A 15,913-nucleotide genomic window follows, 5' to 3' on the forward strand; every position below is an offset into this window, starting at 1 on the left:
TACACAGAATAGGTTAAGCTTATCCTCATGTTTTCAGGACCTGCAGGCACTACTACTCTGAAAAAAAGGGCACTGAAAAACAGGTTCAACAGCTATATTTGCTGATGAGCAGGAGAGGGAAGAACTCTGGTAAGTATCAGCGGGTTTCTTTTTTGAGTTATTTTCAACACTTTACAGTCTTGTTACTTAAGCTAAACTAAGTGGGTGATTCTGATTTTTATTGTACCAACCATGACTACTGCGGATCAATAAAATAATTAATAGTGAAAACCAATTTAGCCCAATATTTCTAATGCATACCTATACTTACTGAGAACTATAAGCAAGTGAACTGATACTGGCAGCACTCCCATATTAAATATCCAGATTAACAAAAATCTGTCATTTGCAAGGGAGATCATGATCTCAGGACTCCCTGCAATGCAGTACCCAAACCATTAGACCAGTTGCAGGACATGCATACTGAGTTTATACCTGTCATATTCTCTGCTTTTGAGAGACCAGACTCTTTAGCCCAAGCACAAAAGCAAGCATTTTCAGAACATTCAGACTTTTTTTGGTCAAAGCTTACAGCAGCATGGGTATCAATGACAAGGACAAAAAAAAAAAAAAGTTATCCAGAAGCAGGCAGAGTACAGTAGGCCGAACCTACCCTCTAAACTTAAAACATGCTTGCAAAGAAGATTTTCATATTTGAGCTTACACACTTAATCAGACTGATTTTTTTAGTTCTCTCCCCCCCACTTCCTCTTAGAAAATCATCAGTAGTAGGGTATTACACACCATTTAAATGAATAAAGACACTACTGCCCCCCTCCAGAAATCCTTGCATCTTTTGTGAATTAAGGCTTGTAAATCCCTACGTCAGAAATACTGTGAGAAGAAACACATTCACAGACAGGGAAACAAAATACAGCCTTCCCACCTGAGTATCATACAGAGTTTGTGTAGGTATGGTTATTTATAGGCTAACAACCAAAAAGGTAAATTAGTGACAACTTTTATACCTTGTAGTCTTCCCATCTCAGAATCATCTGACTCACTTTCTCCAGAAGTTGTCATACCTACAGCTCCAGCAACAGAACTAGAAGCTAAAGAAACAATGAGATTAATTAGTACAAGTTACAGTGTCTTTAAAGCCACAAAACTCACATCCAAAAAAGGCTCCACCATCAAAAGCACACTCTGCATTTAGTGCTGCCACCAGCAAACTCCTGTAAAACTTCAAATTTAAAACAGAGCAGTCTAGAGGACTAGTACCTTCCAAAAGCTGAAGAGAATGGCTTTATCATCAACACAAGATAATGAAAAGAAACGAAAAACAGCTAAGTCAATTTATAAAATTACGTTTCAGACAGATTTACCTGTATACTTAATAAATGTATACCTTTCTTAATTGAGTATTACGCTATGCTGAGTTTCCATTACTACTTTCTGTACTGATGTAGCCACCTTTAAGCATAGAATGTTTAGTATTTTCTACCTTTCAGCATAATTACTGCATAGTTCCTTTGAACTCACTAATTAGGACCAGATGATAAAATTATCATCTAACAGAACTGTGCAAGTAACAGTATTCAACTGGTCACAAATTTCTACAGTACACACATGCTTGCAATTTCAACAGATAAGCCGTAGAATATTTGAGTAGTTTCAACAGCACTTCTACAGGCAATGCATGCCTTCTTTATTCTGAACAGTTTTATGTCTTTTCAGTTGATAGCATTTATGTAGCATCAGCTGAAGTTACTTTTTTTAAAAGTAGCAGAAGCTTAAAAGCTAACAACTGGATTACTGGATATAGTTTGGATACTACAAAAAAACATAACTGAAACATGTACCAAACAGCCAATAAAATCATACTTGAATGTAAGGATCTCTCTGACTCAAAAACCTTCCAGCATTATTTACGAGCTTAAACAATTACTCTTCAGAACTTAATCCATTTAACTATTTTTAAATGCAAAGAATTTTATTCTAGCAACTATGCTAAAAATTCTTCAGCTGAAATTCCTTTTTACCTGCAGCTCCCTGGGGAGGCTCATCTGTCCGTGCAGCTGAAGAGTTAACTCCATCCTGGTTGTTGTCAGGATCAGCCATCTTCTCCTGTCGGCGAGCTTCAGCTGCTCCTCTTTTGCCCAGGCCAGAGCCTCGCCGACTAAAGGTTCAAAAAACAAAGTTTCAGACCTTCTGAACTAAGATAAGAGATTTATTAACGTAAGTCTACTAAAAGACTACATAATGTTTATGTACATCACTGCCAGAACATTGCACAAATGAGCAATTTGTGGAAGAATCAACCTTCATAAAATTATCCAACCTTTCTGTACACTCCCCGCACCATGGCAGTGATTTGTTTAAACTAAGGCATTACACAGACATTAAACATTTCAAGACCAGGCAGTCTACTAAAATATAACAGAGAAAATGAGCAAGCTTAAAGTGACTGTTAGTTACAAATCATGTACACATTTGAGAAGGCCAATGATTGAGGCCAATGAACATCTTCAGAGGAAGCTCTGAACTACTGAAAGCAAGAAGAGGACTCTGACATTCAACTTGGTTTTCAGAGTCAGAACAAGCTTGAGAGGATGAGTCTATTTAGATTTGCAGTTTTAAACACTACAGTCTTCATCACTACAAATACATCTGCCTTCAAAGTAAACAGTCAAATTCAAATACATACTTGACAACAAAATCAAGACTTCAGAAGTGGTTTTTAATGGTGTAGAAGAGGGAAAAGAGGATGTGCTAGAAGTACTAATAAATCTAGGCATAAGAACAAAAATATAGCTCGTTAAGGCTTCCTACATTTAGCCCCACAAGATATGCAACTACAAAAGTTTATTGCATCACAGGATACATAAATTCTCCCCTCCCATTTAATCTACCAGTTGTTTAAAATTACTAATTCAGGACTACTTCTCCTCCTACTTCGAAGTACATTAAGTACTTAGATGCAGTTCAGACGAAACTGCTGACAAGCTGAGTCAGCTTAACAGTGCACCCTATTAAAACTGACTCCTGTGTGGGACCGTGAAGTCTTATTTTTCAAAACAATTATCTATTTCACTATTCATGACAGACAGTAGTTCAGCACTACTGTCTGTCTTCTTAAACACCTTTCTAAGGACAGGATTACTTAAGTTTGCAATGCTGGCTTTGGCTGTTTCTCTTCCTCCACCTCCACAGCTGAGGGACTTACTGCAAGTCTGATGGTGGCAAATTCTATGTGCTATCCATGACACCGGTGTACAGAGTAATCCAGCAGGCCTGAAAAGCTACAGCTACTTTTACAACAGCCAAGTCAGAGACAGCCAAGGCCAATTTTCATGCATGGAAATGACATGAATACCAACTCACTGTAGTAATCAAGTTTCATTTCTCTAAGTTTTACCTGGTGCTAGCACAGGAGCCCGTGGTCTTTTGCCGTGTGCTCCGCCGTAAACTGGGGAGCTCAGCAGGTGGTGATTCACTGCGCTTCTTGGTAGATTTTCTCAGACCTATGCAATATGTAAAGAATTGAGACTAAATCAGTCTTTAAATACACAGCAGTTCTACAAAGAAATTAAACTTTTGTGTATAGGAAACCTCCGTGTAGAAGAACAACTTCTACATAAGAGCCACAATAAGCCCACATCAATTTTAGTCAGCCTACATTGAACTGCTATACCAGTAAAAGAAAAGTTCAGACATTTACTTTTACTCATTGACTTAAATAATACTAAACTCCAAGTTTTTATGTAGGCACCTTTTACTAAACTATATACCACAGCTATAGATCATCTTTCTCATGCTAAACAGGTATCACATTATGGGATACAAGTGTATTATTTCTACATTCCAACATTTAAAGGAAGATGCTTTAGCCTTAAACAGAAAAAGAAGAAACTGTATTTCAAGAGGGAAGGCAGTAGTGATTGCAATCTCAAATTTTACTCCATTTTACTCACACTAATCTGGCTAAAAAATAACTGCCTTCAATCAGAACCATGCTCTCCTCCAGGAGTCAAGCACTGTGCTGAGATCTATCCCATGTATTATTTGTGTTCCTATTTCAACTACAGCCCTTCAGCCCCTCTTACTGTCATAAGGCCATCCTTGATGCAAATAAGCAAGCACATCCTCACAGCTTTGGAAAAGAAGATCCAGTGTTTAATTTACAAGCATTTTCACTGTTGAAAACTGACCCAATTGATAAAAATTTGCTCTAGGTAACAAAGCCATTGTTCTGGTAACATCCCACCACAGAACCAGGTTAAATACACAAAAACCCCATGCAATATAACATTCTCAGATGATTCTCAGCAGGCTTAGTATCAGGTTGAAATACCCAACTGCAGCTTCCAAAGCACAAAATTGATAATTTAGGGTAAAAATCAAAAATTTTTATCAGGCCCAGTTTGACATTGCAGTGACCCCATCCACACACCTCCACAATAAATAAATATAATACAAGAGAACATTGTAACATTGAATTCAGACTTCTTATTACTAGAATAGATGTAAACTGTTTTGAAAAGTAAGTTAGATCACTGCTCCCTCTTCTGGCAACAAAGCAGAAATAAAACATACTTAAACACGCAATGCATTTGAGTTCAGAATGAGTTATCAAACTCATCTGAACTCAAATACGAGTTCAGCTAGTTATCAAACTTGCTCCTATTCCTTAATCCTAGAACATTCCAGGAATGCAGAGTTGTGGCACCGAGGGATGAAATGATAACTATGCAGTGTCTGACTAGATATTTAAGAGAAAAGGAAAAGTGATCTATAAAACTACTACTGATCTGGCCGATAGTGTGTCCTTTCAAACACCACAGCATATTTGACCCAGAAACATAATGCTGTGTGCAGTTAAGGTCTATGCAGATGAAGGTAAACCTGATATTCATGTATTTAAAACACACTCAGCTTAGCAACTCAAGAAATTTGGGAACCTTAAGAAAACGTTCTGTAATTAAAAGCCACCAAGCACTGAACTGAAGCAGGCCAGACACTTGAATTTCCACATGGTCTGTACATACAGAACCTTTGTAACTTTTTTGAATATTCAAAAAGTAACGACATTTTTACTACATGTGCTTTGAAACCAAAACTCTAAGTTGAAGTTACCACTACACAATGGCTCAAACCCTACTTACATATAGTATATGTAATACTGGGGGTGAGAACAGGACAGGTGTTACAGGAGAAAACATGTCATAAGGTAGAGATACAAGACAAAACTCATTTAAAATGGTTGCAGCAGAATCCCATGCCAGCGCTACACTTTTCAAGTACTCAGTAGTACAATGATACACCAACATTTCCCCCAGAGCTGGTTGTATTTTACACTAGAAAATGCATTCTTCAACTGGCACTAGGTATAGCACTGTACTACTCCACAGGTAAAATGTGTTTGCCCCACTGAATTCAGAGATATGCTTTCTCATATATAACACATATGGAAAACTAGGTTATTCAGTACCTGTAACACTATGGTGAAATTCTAAGTTAAATGCACTTTTGCTTTGCATTAGAAGAATTAAATAATCACCATGATACAGTAGAGTTCACTGAAAAGGCACCTTTTCATCCTTTATGTCACCACACCATTTACTATTTCAAATCTGTGGGCAGTCAGTCATTTTCAAGTAGTCAAACTTAAGTTAGGTAACTTCACATTAGCTTAGTAACAGGCTATTGATGAGACACCACACATCCACTGTAAATGAAGGTTGACTTAGCTTGTATCAAAACAGGATTTCTGCTAAGGGCAAGAGTTTCACAAAGCAGCAGAGCCAGCTTAACAGCTTACTGTTGTTTAAAAGTATGGCCCACCCATCTCTTATTTTCCCCAATTCAATCCCAAGATGTATTTAGTACACGTCTGACACACACCTTGTTGTTTTAGTATTCTGCCAGTTTGGTGAGCTGAGCTTGCTTAAGGGTCAGATGAGCACATACACCATCAAGCAGTAGGGCAAAGATGTAATAAAATAGGTTGTCCTTTTCCATAAGTGGCATTAAAAAAAAAATCAGCTGAGCCATCTCTTTAAACTGAACTACTTCAGAGGGTTGTAGAGAATATACAGTTACTGACTTACTGCTTGGTGGGTGAACTGCAGAATACATCACACCGTGCGTGAGCATCCAGAAACACTGAGCACATTTTCTTCTGCTGCTCAAGAATGTTCTACTTGACAAATGATCTTTCTACATTTTTCTTTTCCCAAATCTTTACTTTTCTGTCTCTGAGCATCTACCAGGGTACAACTGAGCTTCCACCTCCCCCTATTTATTTTAAAGGCTAAGAGAGAAAGCAAAGAAAGTCTTCTCACAGCATGTTCCCTTCCTGCTGTTCAATGCCACTCTGCCCTTAAGAAGCCTTCTTAATCAACTTTAAGTCAATCTTACTCTTACCACCTGCATCTTCTGCAAAGCCTTTGAGTCTTCCCAATACCATAACTTCAAGACTGCTAATCCCTACAGACAGAGCCTTCTTCCTTTCACTCACATAGTCATTAAAATTTGGGATAGCCAGCACAGCCTCCAAATTGAAGGTTAGTCCTGTGTCTTTAGGAGTTGCAGGAGGCTGAAAGTGGCAAGTATTCACCAGTAAACAGAGCACAAGCAGTGTTCAGGAAAATGAGATTAAGGATGCCCTGTGTATGCCTGATGGAAGAGAGCACAGGACACAGATAGCAAGGGCTCTCAGAAGAACTGGCTTGATGTTCATCTCTACAAGTTGTTTACTCAGCACTATTTCTGTAATACATACAGCAATTGTCACAGACTCACAGGAAGGTTGGGGCTGAAGCAACCTTCAGAGACCATCCAACCCCACTGCTACAGCAGGTTCACTGGTCACATCCAGGCATACTTTGAGTATCTCCAGAAAAGCAGACTCCATTGTCTCTCTGGGCAGCCTGTTCTACTGCTCTGCCACCCTCAAAGAGGTTTTTCCTCTTAGTCAGTGGGACTTCCTGTATTCAGTTTGTGTCCTCTGCTGTTTGTCCTGGTGCTGGGCACCACTGAAAAAAAGAGTCTGGCCTAATCTCTTGACAACCACCCTTGAGGTGTTTGTATGCATTGGTAAGCCATCTTTTCTCCAGGCTAAACAGGCACAGATATCTCAGCCTTTCCTCATGAGAGATGCTCCAGGTCCCCTCATTACCTTCACTGCCCTCCACTGGACCTTTTCAGTAGTTCCTTGTCTTCCTTGAAGTGGGGAGACCAGAACTGGACACAGCACTCCAGGTGAGGCCTCACCAAGTCAGAGTACAGGAACAGGATCAACTTCATTGACCTGTCAGAGGTGCTCTTCCTAACGCATCCCAGAATTTTGTTTGCCTTCTTAGCCACAAGAGCTCACTGCTGGCTCATGCACCACCTGTTCTCCACCAGGGCCCCCAGGTCCTTCTCCCCAGAGGCACTTTTCAGCAGGTCAGCTCCTAACCTGCACTGATGTGTGACCCTGCACGTGCCTTTGAACTTCATTAGGTTCCTCTCCACCCAACTCTGCAGCTTCTCCAGGTTTAGCTGAATGGCAGCCCAGCCTCTGGTGTACCAACCACACCTCTGACTTTTGTGTCTTCAGACTTGCTGAGGGCGCACTCTGTCCCCCTTATCCAGGTCACTGATGAACCAGCCAAACAAGACTAAACCCAATATTGACTCACTGCCAGCTACAGGCCTCCAACTGGACACTGTGTGCTGATCACAACCTCTGAACTCCGCCATCCAGTCAGTTCTCCACCCAGTCCATTGTTATTCAGTTCACCCCACTTCCTGAGCTATGAGGATGCTACAGGAGACAGAGTCAAAAACCTTGCTGAAGTTAAGACAGACAACATCCACTGCTCTCCCTTCATCTATCTACTCAGCCAGCCATTCAATCACTGTGGTATTCACATGCCCTCTGAACAGGGAGAAGCTGTGAGACAAGCAGAGAAGAAAAACAATTTTTATCTTGCTTGCTGTGCCTGTGTTGTGCTAAAGTAGAATGCAATATGGAGATTGTTTACCCAAAGTGAGGATGTTTTGTTCCCTTGGCCTATCAGGGCCAAGAAGCATGTGTGTGTGTGTGTGGGACTGTCACCAGACAGTCACGAGAGAATCAGAGATGAGTGCAGTTCTGTGCAGTTGTGAGCAAGAGTGAGTGCCTGGCTGATTCAGTTTAGATAAAATACACATAGTATAGTATAACAAAGTAATTCATTAGCCTTCTGACGATAGAGTCAGACGCATCATTCTCTCTCCCCTTCGTCAGAGTGTCTTTGATTTACAATAAATCACAGCAGACTATCAGACTAGTTAAGCATTAGTTCCCTCAGTGAATCCATGTTGACTGCTACTGATAACCTTCTTTTACTTCACATGCTTAGAGATGACAATGAAGGATAAGCTCTTCCATCATCTTTCCAAGGATGGAGGTGAGGCTGACCAGACTAGAGTTCCCAATGTCCTCTTCCTTGCCCTTTCTGAAGTGACACTGGCTTTTCTCAGGCATCTCTGCTGTTCTCCATGACCTTTCAAAGATGACGGACAATGGCTTAACAGCAACATCTGGCAGCTCCTTCAACACTTGCAGGAGCATCCCATCAGGGCCCATAGATTTGTGGGTGTCAAGTTAACCTAAATGATCTCTAGTCCAAACCCCTCAAAGAAAAGCAAGTTTAAGCACCTACAAAAACTTCAGAATTAAAGTAGAAGCACAAGCTTTCTTATGGCAGACATATATGGCTTATGCACTGACATCATCCTATTTTGCATGCCAAGCACTCATGTTTATGAGTCAGAAGGAAAATACATTCAAACAGGCTAAACCTGAAATAGTGCAGCCTAAGAAATCAAACTAAAATACCTTACCTTCACATTTAAGTGTGTTTACTTGTCAGCATTTTTTTAAGGAAGATTTTGTTGTGCAAAAGAAAAGTTCTGAATGCAGCTGTACTGCAATCACTTATTAAGTCTGAACATATTACTCAAGCCAAAACAAAGTTAGACAAACTTTCACAGCTCATAACCTCGAAAGCCCTTCATGTGCAGTTCAGAAAGGCAATCAGGAGTGATTTAATTGTGAGGACTGGAATTTTAGTCTTCAGATTGGCTCCTGTGTGAGGCTGTTCTTCCCACCAGGTGAGATAGGGTAAAAAGAGCGGTAGCAGGGGAAGGCAAGACAGCCTCCTGTTCTTGTAATATTCCACTATTACCCTCCCTCAGTACCAACCCAGACATCCCCAGCTCTTATTAAGGCCCCACACAGCCTGTCGCCACAATTAAACAAAGTATCTCCAAGCTTACTGTCTGCTATTTTACTGCCTCAATCCCAAATCCACAATTTCAAAGCTCTAACTACCATCACCTACATTCCCAAATAAACTGATTCAGAGCTATTTTCTGACTCTTTTCTCCCTCACCTCTGCCAAATCCTTCAAAGGAAGGCGTTACATACCATTCACACTCCATCTTTATGTTCACAGGGCTTTTCAGTGCATACACCAATAACCTCCCTAAGCCCCACATCTCCTAGTATCAGGTAGAGACTTCCCAGGCAGGGACAGCTATCCTAAGTTACCCCGCTCTTAGCACTGTCCCAGCCACGGCTGCCAGCATCTTCCTACTTAAGGGCCACAGGACAATACAGAAAGGACAGCAAAGATTTCCCCAATAATGGAAACATAATTGAGCTTGATTTTATATTGTTACATAATCAGTAACATGACCCAATTTGCAATGTTTAAAAAGCCTCTCCAACATATATGGCCTGAAAGGGATGTGAAAATAGTCAAGTCACAAGAACAAAATGAGAAACTTGCCTTCTTCCTCTCTTCCCCTTTTCCCCCATGAAGAAATATTCAACTACTCCAACAGATGTGAAGAACTTTAGTGTAACCTGTTTTTATTCCAACATATATATTTTAAATAAACATAGCCTGTTTATATTCAAACATATTCTTTAGTTGTTATTCAGTGATGTCACTGCCCTGTTATGGAGAATGCTGTGTAAAGCTTAACACTCTGAAAGTCACCTGGGCTGGATTTAACACCTATTTAGCTATCCAGGAGGACTGGACAAGAAACCTCAGGGTCTTCTCCTCATTCTCCTTCAGCATGTGAAAAACTTCTGCAAAGATGGCAACCATGTTTCTCCTCATTCTTCTCTTCAGAAGAGCAAGTCAGATCAGCTGCTCTTCATTCAAAGATCACAACCCCTAACAATGATTCTTGCACTCCTCAAACTGCATCATCTCCAGAAAATAACAGCATTGCATTTATAGAGACAGGACTTACCAGATGGGGCTTTGAGAACCTGGTGTAGTGGAAGGTGGCCCTGCCTGTGGCAGGGGGTTTGGAAGCTAAGATCCCTTTCAACCAAACCATTCTATGATTTCATGTCAGCCTGAATAACACCCCCTCTCCTCTCATTTATTTTCCTAGAGCCACTTCCACCTACAATTTTCCTGACGTTATTGCAGTTATGTTTGCTTTTTTGTTTATCTCCCACTAATTCTATAAGCCCTGTTTCAGGCTTCTCCAAACATGTTTCATAACATACACACCTATAAAAGCCTATCAAGTTTAAGCTTTTTGTTTCTACACAGAATTACTATGACTTCTAAGGATTGGTTTCCAGGTAGAAGAGTGTACACCTCAATTTCATCTAGATCCCTCTTTGCCTTCCTGCTTTACAAAGCCTCGCAGAGTGTTAATGTTCGTGTGAGACATCACTTTCTTCTGCTCCCTTATCCTCTAAGGTTACTGGTCTGCTACAGAAAACAAATTTGAACTTACCCATTCTGTCTCAAAAACCTACCCTAGTGGTTTATATTTTTTCATATTTTCATGACAATTCTCAGCATTATGCAAAATGTGTATTTTGTTAAAATACTTCAAATTTTTCCAAGTAGTTTGTAAGTGTATGTCACACACACTTTCTCTTTTTTGAAAAGACTAAGGTAACAGTAGTTATTATTGATTCCAAGATCACCTCAACCTGTTGTCAGAGAGCACTATTTGAAAGGCTGAGTCTATTTGAAAATATCATAGTTTAAGACTTCTGTTCTAGGTTGGGCTCTTACAGTGATATATGATGATCAATGATATTTACTGGAGTATGTTTTGCTGCAATCTACAGTAAAGAGGCATTAGACATTTTAGACTTCCTAGTATCACCTGTTAGTACTTTTCCCCTCCCTCAAATTGAAATGTTATCTACAGAAAATAACTTGGTTCTCCTCCACATGTAGAAACATTTCTCAGCATGCCTGGTTCCCCTTAGCAGTGACATTTTATACACACACCTACAGCCCCCACCAACTTGGTTTTGTCACATATATTTGAGCATCTTGTAGTAAAAAACCTTTAGCTCTTCTGTGACCTGAAAGTTAAGTCATAGTAGTCATAGCATCTTTCTCAGTTCAATCTTTGCAGTAACAGTTTAGGCTCACATTCTCAATGCTGTTTCTCAAGGTACACAAGACATACACACACAACCATTTACATTGTACTATTCCACCCTTCCCCTTCTCACTCCTTCAAGAATTTTTGTAACTTATCACATGAATTACTCTCTGCCTTCATCTTCTTGTTCACTTGTTGGAGGTAAATTCTTTCTCCTTCCTTTTGCCTTTCTTCATTGCCTATAGCCTGCCTTATCTCAGAACTTGTTGGTCATTCCCATTGGTCCCTGACTTCTACTCAGTTCCCTCTCCTTCCATGCTGGGCAAAATCAGAGTTTTGATTCTGGAATTCAGCACCTGGTAGCCTTGAATCACAGAACAGGTAGGGAAAAAAAACCTTTGCTGTAAAGCAAATAACTCCTCTCTCCTTCCCAAAAGCCATTCTTCATCTGTTAGGTTAGGTCATTCTAGAATCAATACTCCAGTCATGCACACTAGCCAAAACACACCTGTAAATTTCATTGACCTGTGCTGATTATACAGAAAGACAGCCAGTTGCTTTTGATTATTTCATCTATTTCCAGCATTAGTATTAGCTATGGATGTGTCCCCATTCGGACAAGCCACTTGTGATCATGCCTAAGTAAAGGAACAAAAGTAAGCAAGCTTAGGAATCCAACCTCTTACATCAAGTTTTAGAGAATGCATGCAGTAAATAAACCATTCAGTACACAAAGACAGTAAAACACTTTTTTTTTAAAAAAAATTGTTCAAGACAACAGAGCTACAAGCATTTCTGCATACTAGCAAGCAGGTGCTCTGCTCGGAAACAGCCTGCATTTCTCAGTGATCATGATCAGGAACGGCAGCTGCTATTCAAACTCAACACCAGAGAGAAGCCATACTTTGTAAGAAAAACTTTGAAAATAAAGTGACTAATATCCCCAGCACTACGTACAGCGGGTACAAGACTACAGTTCTTAAATGTCAGATTCTCACAACAAGGAAGAAACAGGGAAGTCAGTCTCAAAGGAGGTACCACATATGATCGCTTTGTTTCCCAGCATTTATCATTCCCACTTCCAAACAGAATTTATGCTCCCATCACAACATCCAATTATTTTGCATGTATTTTTAAAATTGATTTGTTAGACACAGAAGCAACTTAAATTCACAGAACACTGACTGAACTTACACTGTCTGCTTTAGCTGTCAATAATTTCAGTCACAGCTTTACTTAACTCAGCAGAACATACAAAAAATTAATTTTTCTAGGAAGATCATAAGCAGCTCGAAAAAACAGAAGTATTTGTTTACAAAGACTTGATTTTAAAACATATGTGTTTATTCTTCCAGAAAAGAATGACTTACTTGCTAGCTTAGCCTGCAGTCCTGAAGGTCCAGGTTTTGATGTCTCTGACTTGGAAGAGCCTGGTAGAGACAGTTTTGTTTTAGGGAGACTGACTTTGGGACTAAATCGAGCAGCCCAGTCAAACTTTGAAGAGCCACCTGTTTTACTTGGTTCTTTGTCCCTGCTACTCCTTCTTGGACTGGGGCTGGATGCAGAACGGGAACGTCTAGCCTTACTCTGGTCCTTTCCCTGTTTCACTCTGGCACCCTGAGGAACAGTAGAAGAAGCAGAGGCAACAGCAGAAGAGGAGGAGGAGGTGGAAGCTGAAGAAGAAGAATCGGTGATGGTGCTACACCCAGCTTTGGCTGAGGTCACCGATTTTGAAGCCAGCTTGGAGACTTTTGCTGACTTTTCTTCAGTGCCAGTTGATTCAACTGATGACCCACTCTCTATACAAGACAGATTCTCTGTCCTTTTCCTTTTCTGACTTCGGGAGCTACCAGCAGCTCCACCCTTTCTGGTGTGAGCCTTGCTTGTTGATGGCAATTGTGTAGACTTGGGCTGCTCTTGGTCTGAGTGTCTTCTCTTAGATTTAGTATGTGGCTTGTTAGTTTCTGAGGAAGTTTCAGTGTGCTGAAGTGCTTTGGGTTTTTTAGCAGAGCTAGGAGAATTGGTCCTCCTGTAATCTGGACTAGCACTGCGTTTAACTCCTCGAGAATTGTCTTTCTTAGGCACTTGCCCCGTTTTTTGCTTTTCTGAAGTATTGACTCTCTCTGGATCTTCTTGTTGTGGTATTAAAACAGCAGATGAACTACAGCCTCTGTAGAAGTAAGCAGGAAGAGCATTAGAGTTAACTCAAGAAGCCTCACAGTTTCTAAGAATTTTGCATGATAAATGTCATCATTGTTTAATAATAAATGAAAACTGCATGTAAGAAACACTGTTCAGTTTACACTGAAGCAAACAAAAACCCCCACATGCTTGGATGCAAAGTCACACTGCACATATCTGCTAGCATAAAACCTAAGTATATTGCAAAATAAAAGCAAAATACACCACTTTTTTTTTGAAAAATTAAATTTAACTTGAATAGATTTTACTTTATATATATATATATATGTCAAACTGATTAAAACCAAACAAAAAAAAAAATTAAGCCATGAAGCTATTAACTGAATGTCTGAGAATATAAGTTCCACAAGAGAGTAAGGAGTGTTCAGTAATGCATAACTAGTCATAACTGGACTCTAGTTCAAGAAAGGCTCTTAAAGAAAGGATAGTTTCTCATCAATCTTTAAATTGATGTAGTGAATCACATACAAAACTGGCAAAATTCCCTTCTCTGTAAGAGAAAACTGTTCCAGTGTGTATATAGCAGAAGCATACAAAGAGCAGACAAGCAATACCAAGATTACCCTGTACACAGGACTACAGGCCTTTATATTATTGTACATTTCAATTCATACTGGACATTGCTCTAAACTCCCAATCTTCCCCCAACACGAAACACAAGAAGGGGAGAAACACCTTGCAAGACTCCAGGACTAGTTATGCAGAAATTGTTTCCTCCCCATCACTGATGGAATGCTCTTAGTTGGTGAATTATAAAAAGAAAACACAAACAGAACTGGAAACACTCAAATATATCTAGTGAATGCAATACCTAGATTAGTTAAATTTCCATTAGTCATATATTTCATTAGAACTCTGTGTAACTCAATAATTACACAAGTTTCTCAAGTGCAGATAACACTGGTTAACATATGAATATGAAGCACAATTACCTTTTAGAAAAGTGTCCCTTGGACTGCTCAGAAGTAGTATTAGACTGCACTTTGGGTGTCTTTGAAATAGATTTTCTACTCTCAGGAGGGCTATGTGCCTTATGCTTTGCCTGCCCTAAATGTGACCTGTCAGCAGAAAGTCAAAACAGAAAGCTATCAGGATTCCAAGATACAGATACAGACCTGTAGGTGGAATATTGTTTATTTTTTCAGCATTTACACACATTAATTTACAGCTACCAATTTTTTCCATATTAGCTCCTAACATTAAAGCAGCATTTCAAAAGAACCATCCAATGCAGTTACAAATCACTACCAGTGTAACTGTTTTGCAAAGCACACAATCATTTAGTCATTTTAAATGAATAAAACATCATCTTAAATCCGAGTTTTGTAGATAAGTTCAGATCTTTTCAGTGTGCAAGATTACTGAATTATTCACTTAATCATTAACCTAGCAGAGTAAAGCACAAGACTAGAGCTTCTATCAAAGATCTCTTCTCAAAAATAGATATATACTCATCTACCTCCAGATTCCAGGCATTAAGTCTATACAGTTATGATTATTTACATCTTTACTCTTCAGTTAAAAAAAAAAACCAAAAAAAGTGCTCAGAATGGGAATGCAACCAGTTCTACTTGGTAGGAAAGCTCAACCATAGCAGTTATTTTCTGGCTGCAAAATCTACCAGTTCAAAGGATTGAGAACTGTTTGGTAACAGCTGAAGTAAGAGGAATGAAGAAATGCACACCACCAATGAAAGTAGTCAAATGAGACAGGAAACTTGTGATGTCAGAGACCGGAACGAGTTTCACATAGATAAGCTGTAAGAGGTCTTCTAAGCAGCTTTCAGCTGCATGAAAAAAATGGTTTATTGTATGAGCTCTGACTGAAGGACAAAGATAATACTGTACACCACGGATAAAATTTAAGACTTAAGTTGTATCTTCATATATGCCACATTTACTCTGAAACCCACTCAGAATTACCATCTGCAAGACTCAAAAGAGAATGCTCATCAGCATTTAAAACAGGACAGTATAAATAATTTCTAAGGCAAGAGACATCTCGCTTGCACTTCCCTGGATAAAACGCAGTTTTTGACTCAGCTGACACCAGGAAAACCGTACTGCACATATCCTACCTACACAGAAGGCCCAAGAACCACTAAACCTTTGAAAAATCTCAAACTAGTCTAGTATTAATGCTGAAAGAAGCAAAGTTTCAAAGTTAAAGAACTGCTGATTACACAGCCATATGCTATTAACCCAAGCCTGGATAGCTTTGAGTTGAGCTCTGCAAACATCCATGGAGGATGGGGAAGAATGCAGACTTGCAATTTAAGTGTCCTTTTCCAACCCATTACCCCAAACATCAAAGTTTAGCCCAA

The 15,913-nt window shown here is 39.6% G+C and overlaps 1 protein-coding gene across 10 annotated transcripts in view; it reads right to left on the bottom strand.

Moving 5' to 3' along the window:
- TRIP12 (thyroid hormone receptor interactor 12) overlaps nt 1–15,913 on the bottom strand; it is a 78,018-nt gene that overhangs the window by 29,796 nt on the left and 32,309 nt on the right. For 7 of the 10 annotated variants that reach the window (XM_059855336.1, XM_059855340.1, XM_059855339.1 and 4 more), the window contains exons 3-7: nt 14,523–14,648; nt 12,759–13,558; nt 3,398–3,503; nt 2,022–2,158; nt 1,008–1,091 (exon numbers count right to left, since the gene is read on the bottom strand). In XM_059855336.1, the coding sequence (XP_059711319.1) occupies nt 1,008–1,091; nt 2,022–2,158; nt 3,398–3,503; nt 12,759–13,558; nt 14,523–14,648 (1,253 nt within the window). The remainder of the gene's footprint in view (nt 1–1,007; nt 1,092–2,021; nt 2,159–3,397; nt 3,504–12,758; nt 13,559–14,522; nt 14,649–15,913) is intronic. The other 3 variants (XM_059855342.1, XM_059855341.1, XM_059855344.1) reach the window with 2 other exon arrangements.

Source organism: Haemorhous mexicanus, chromosome 10, assembly GCF_027477595.1.
Source record: "Haemorhous mexicanus isolate bHaeMex1 chromosome 10, bHaeMex1.pri, whole genome shotgun sequence".
Classification (NCBI taxonomy): Eukaryota; Metazoa; Chordata; class Aves; order Passeriformes; family Fringillidae; genus Haemorhous; species Haemorhous mexicanus.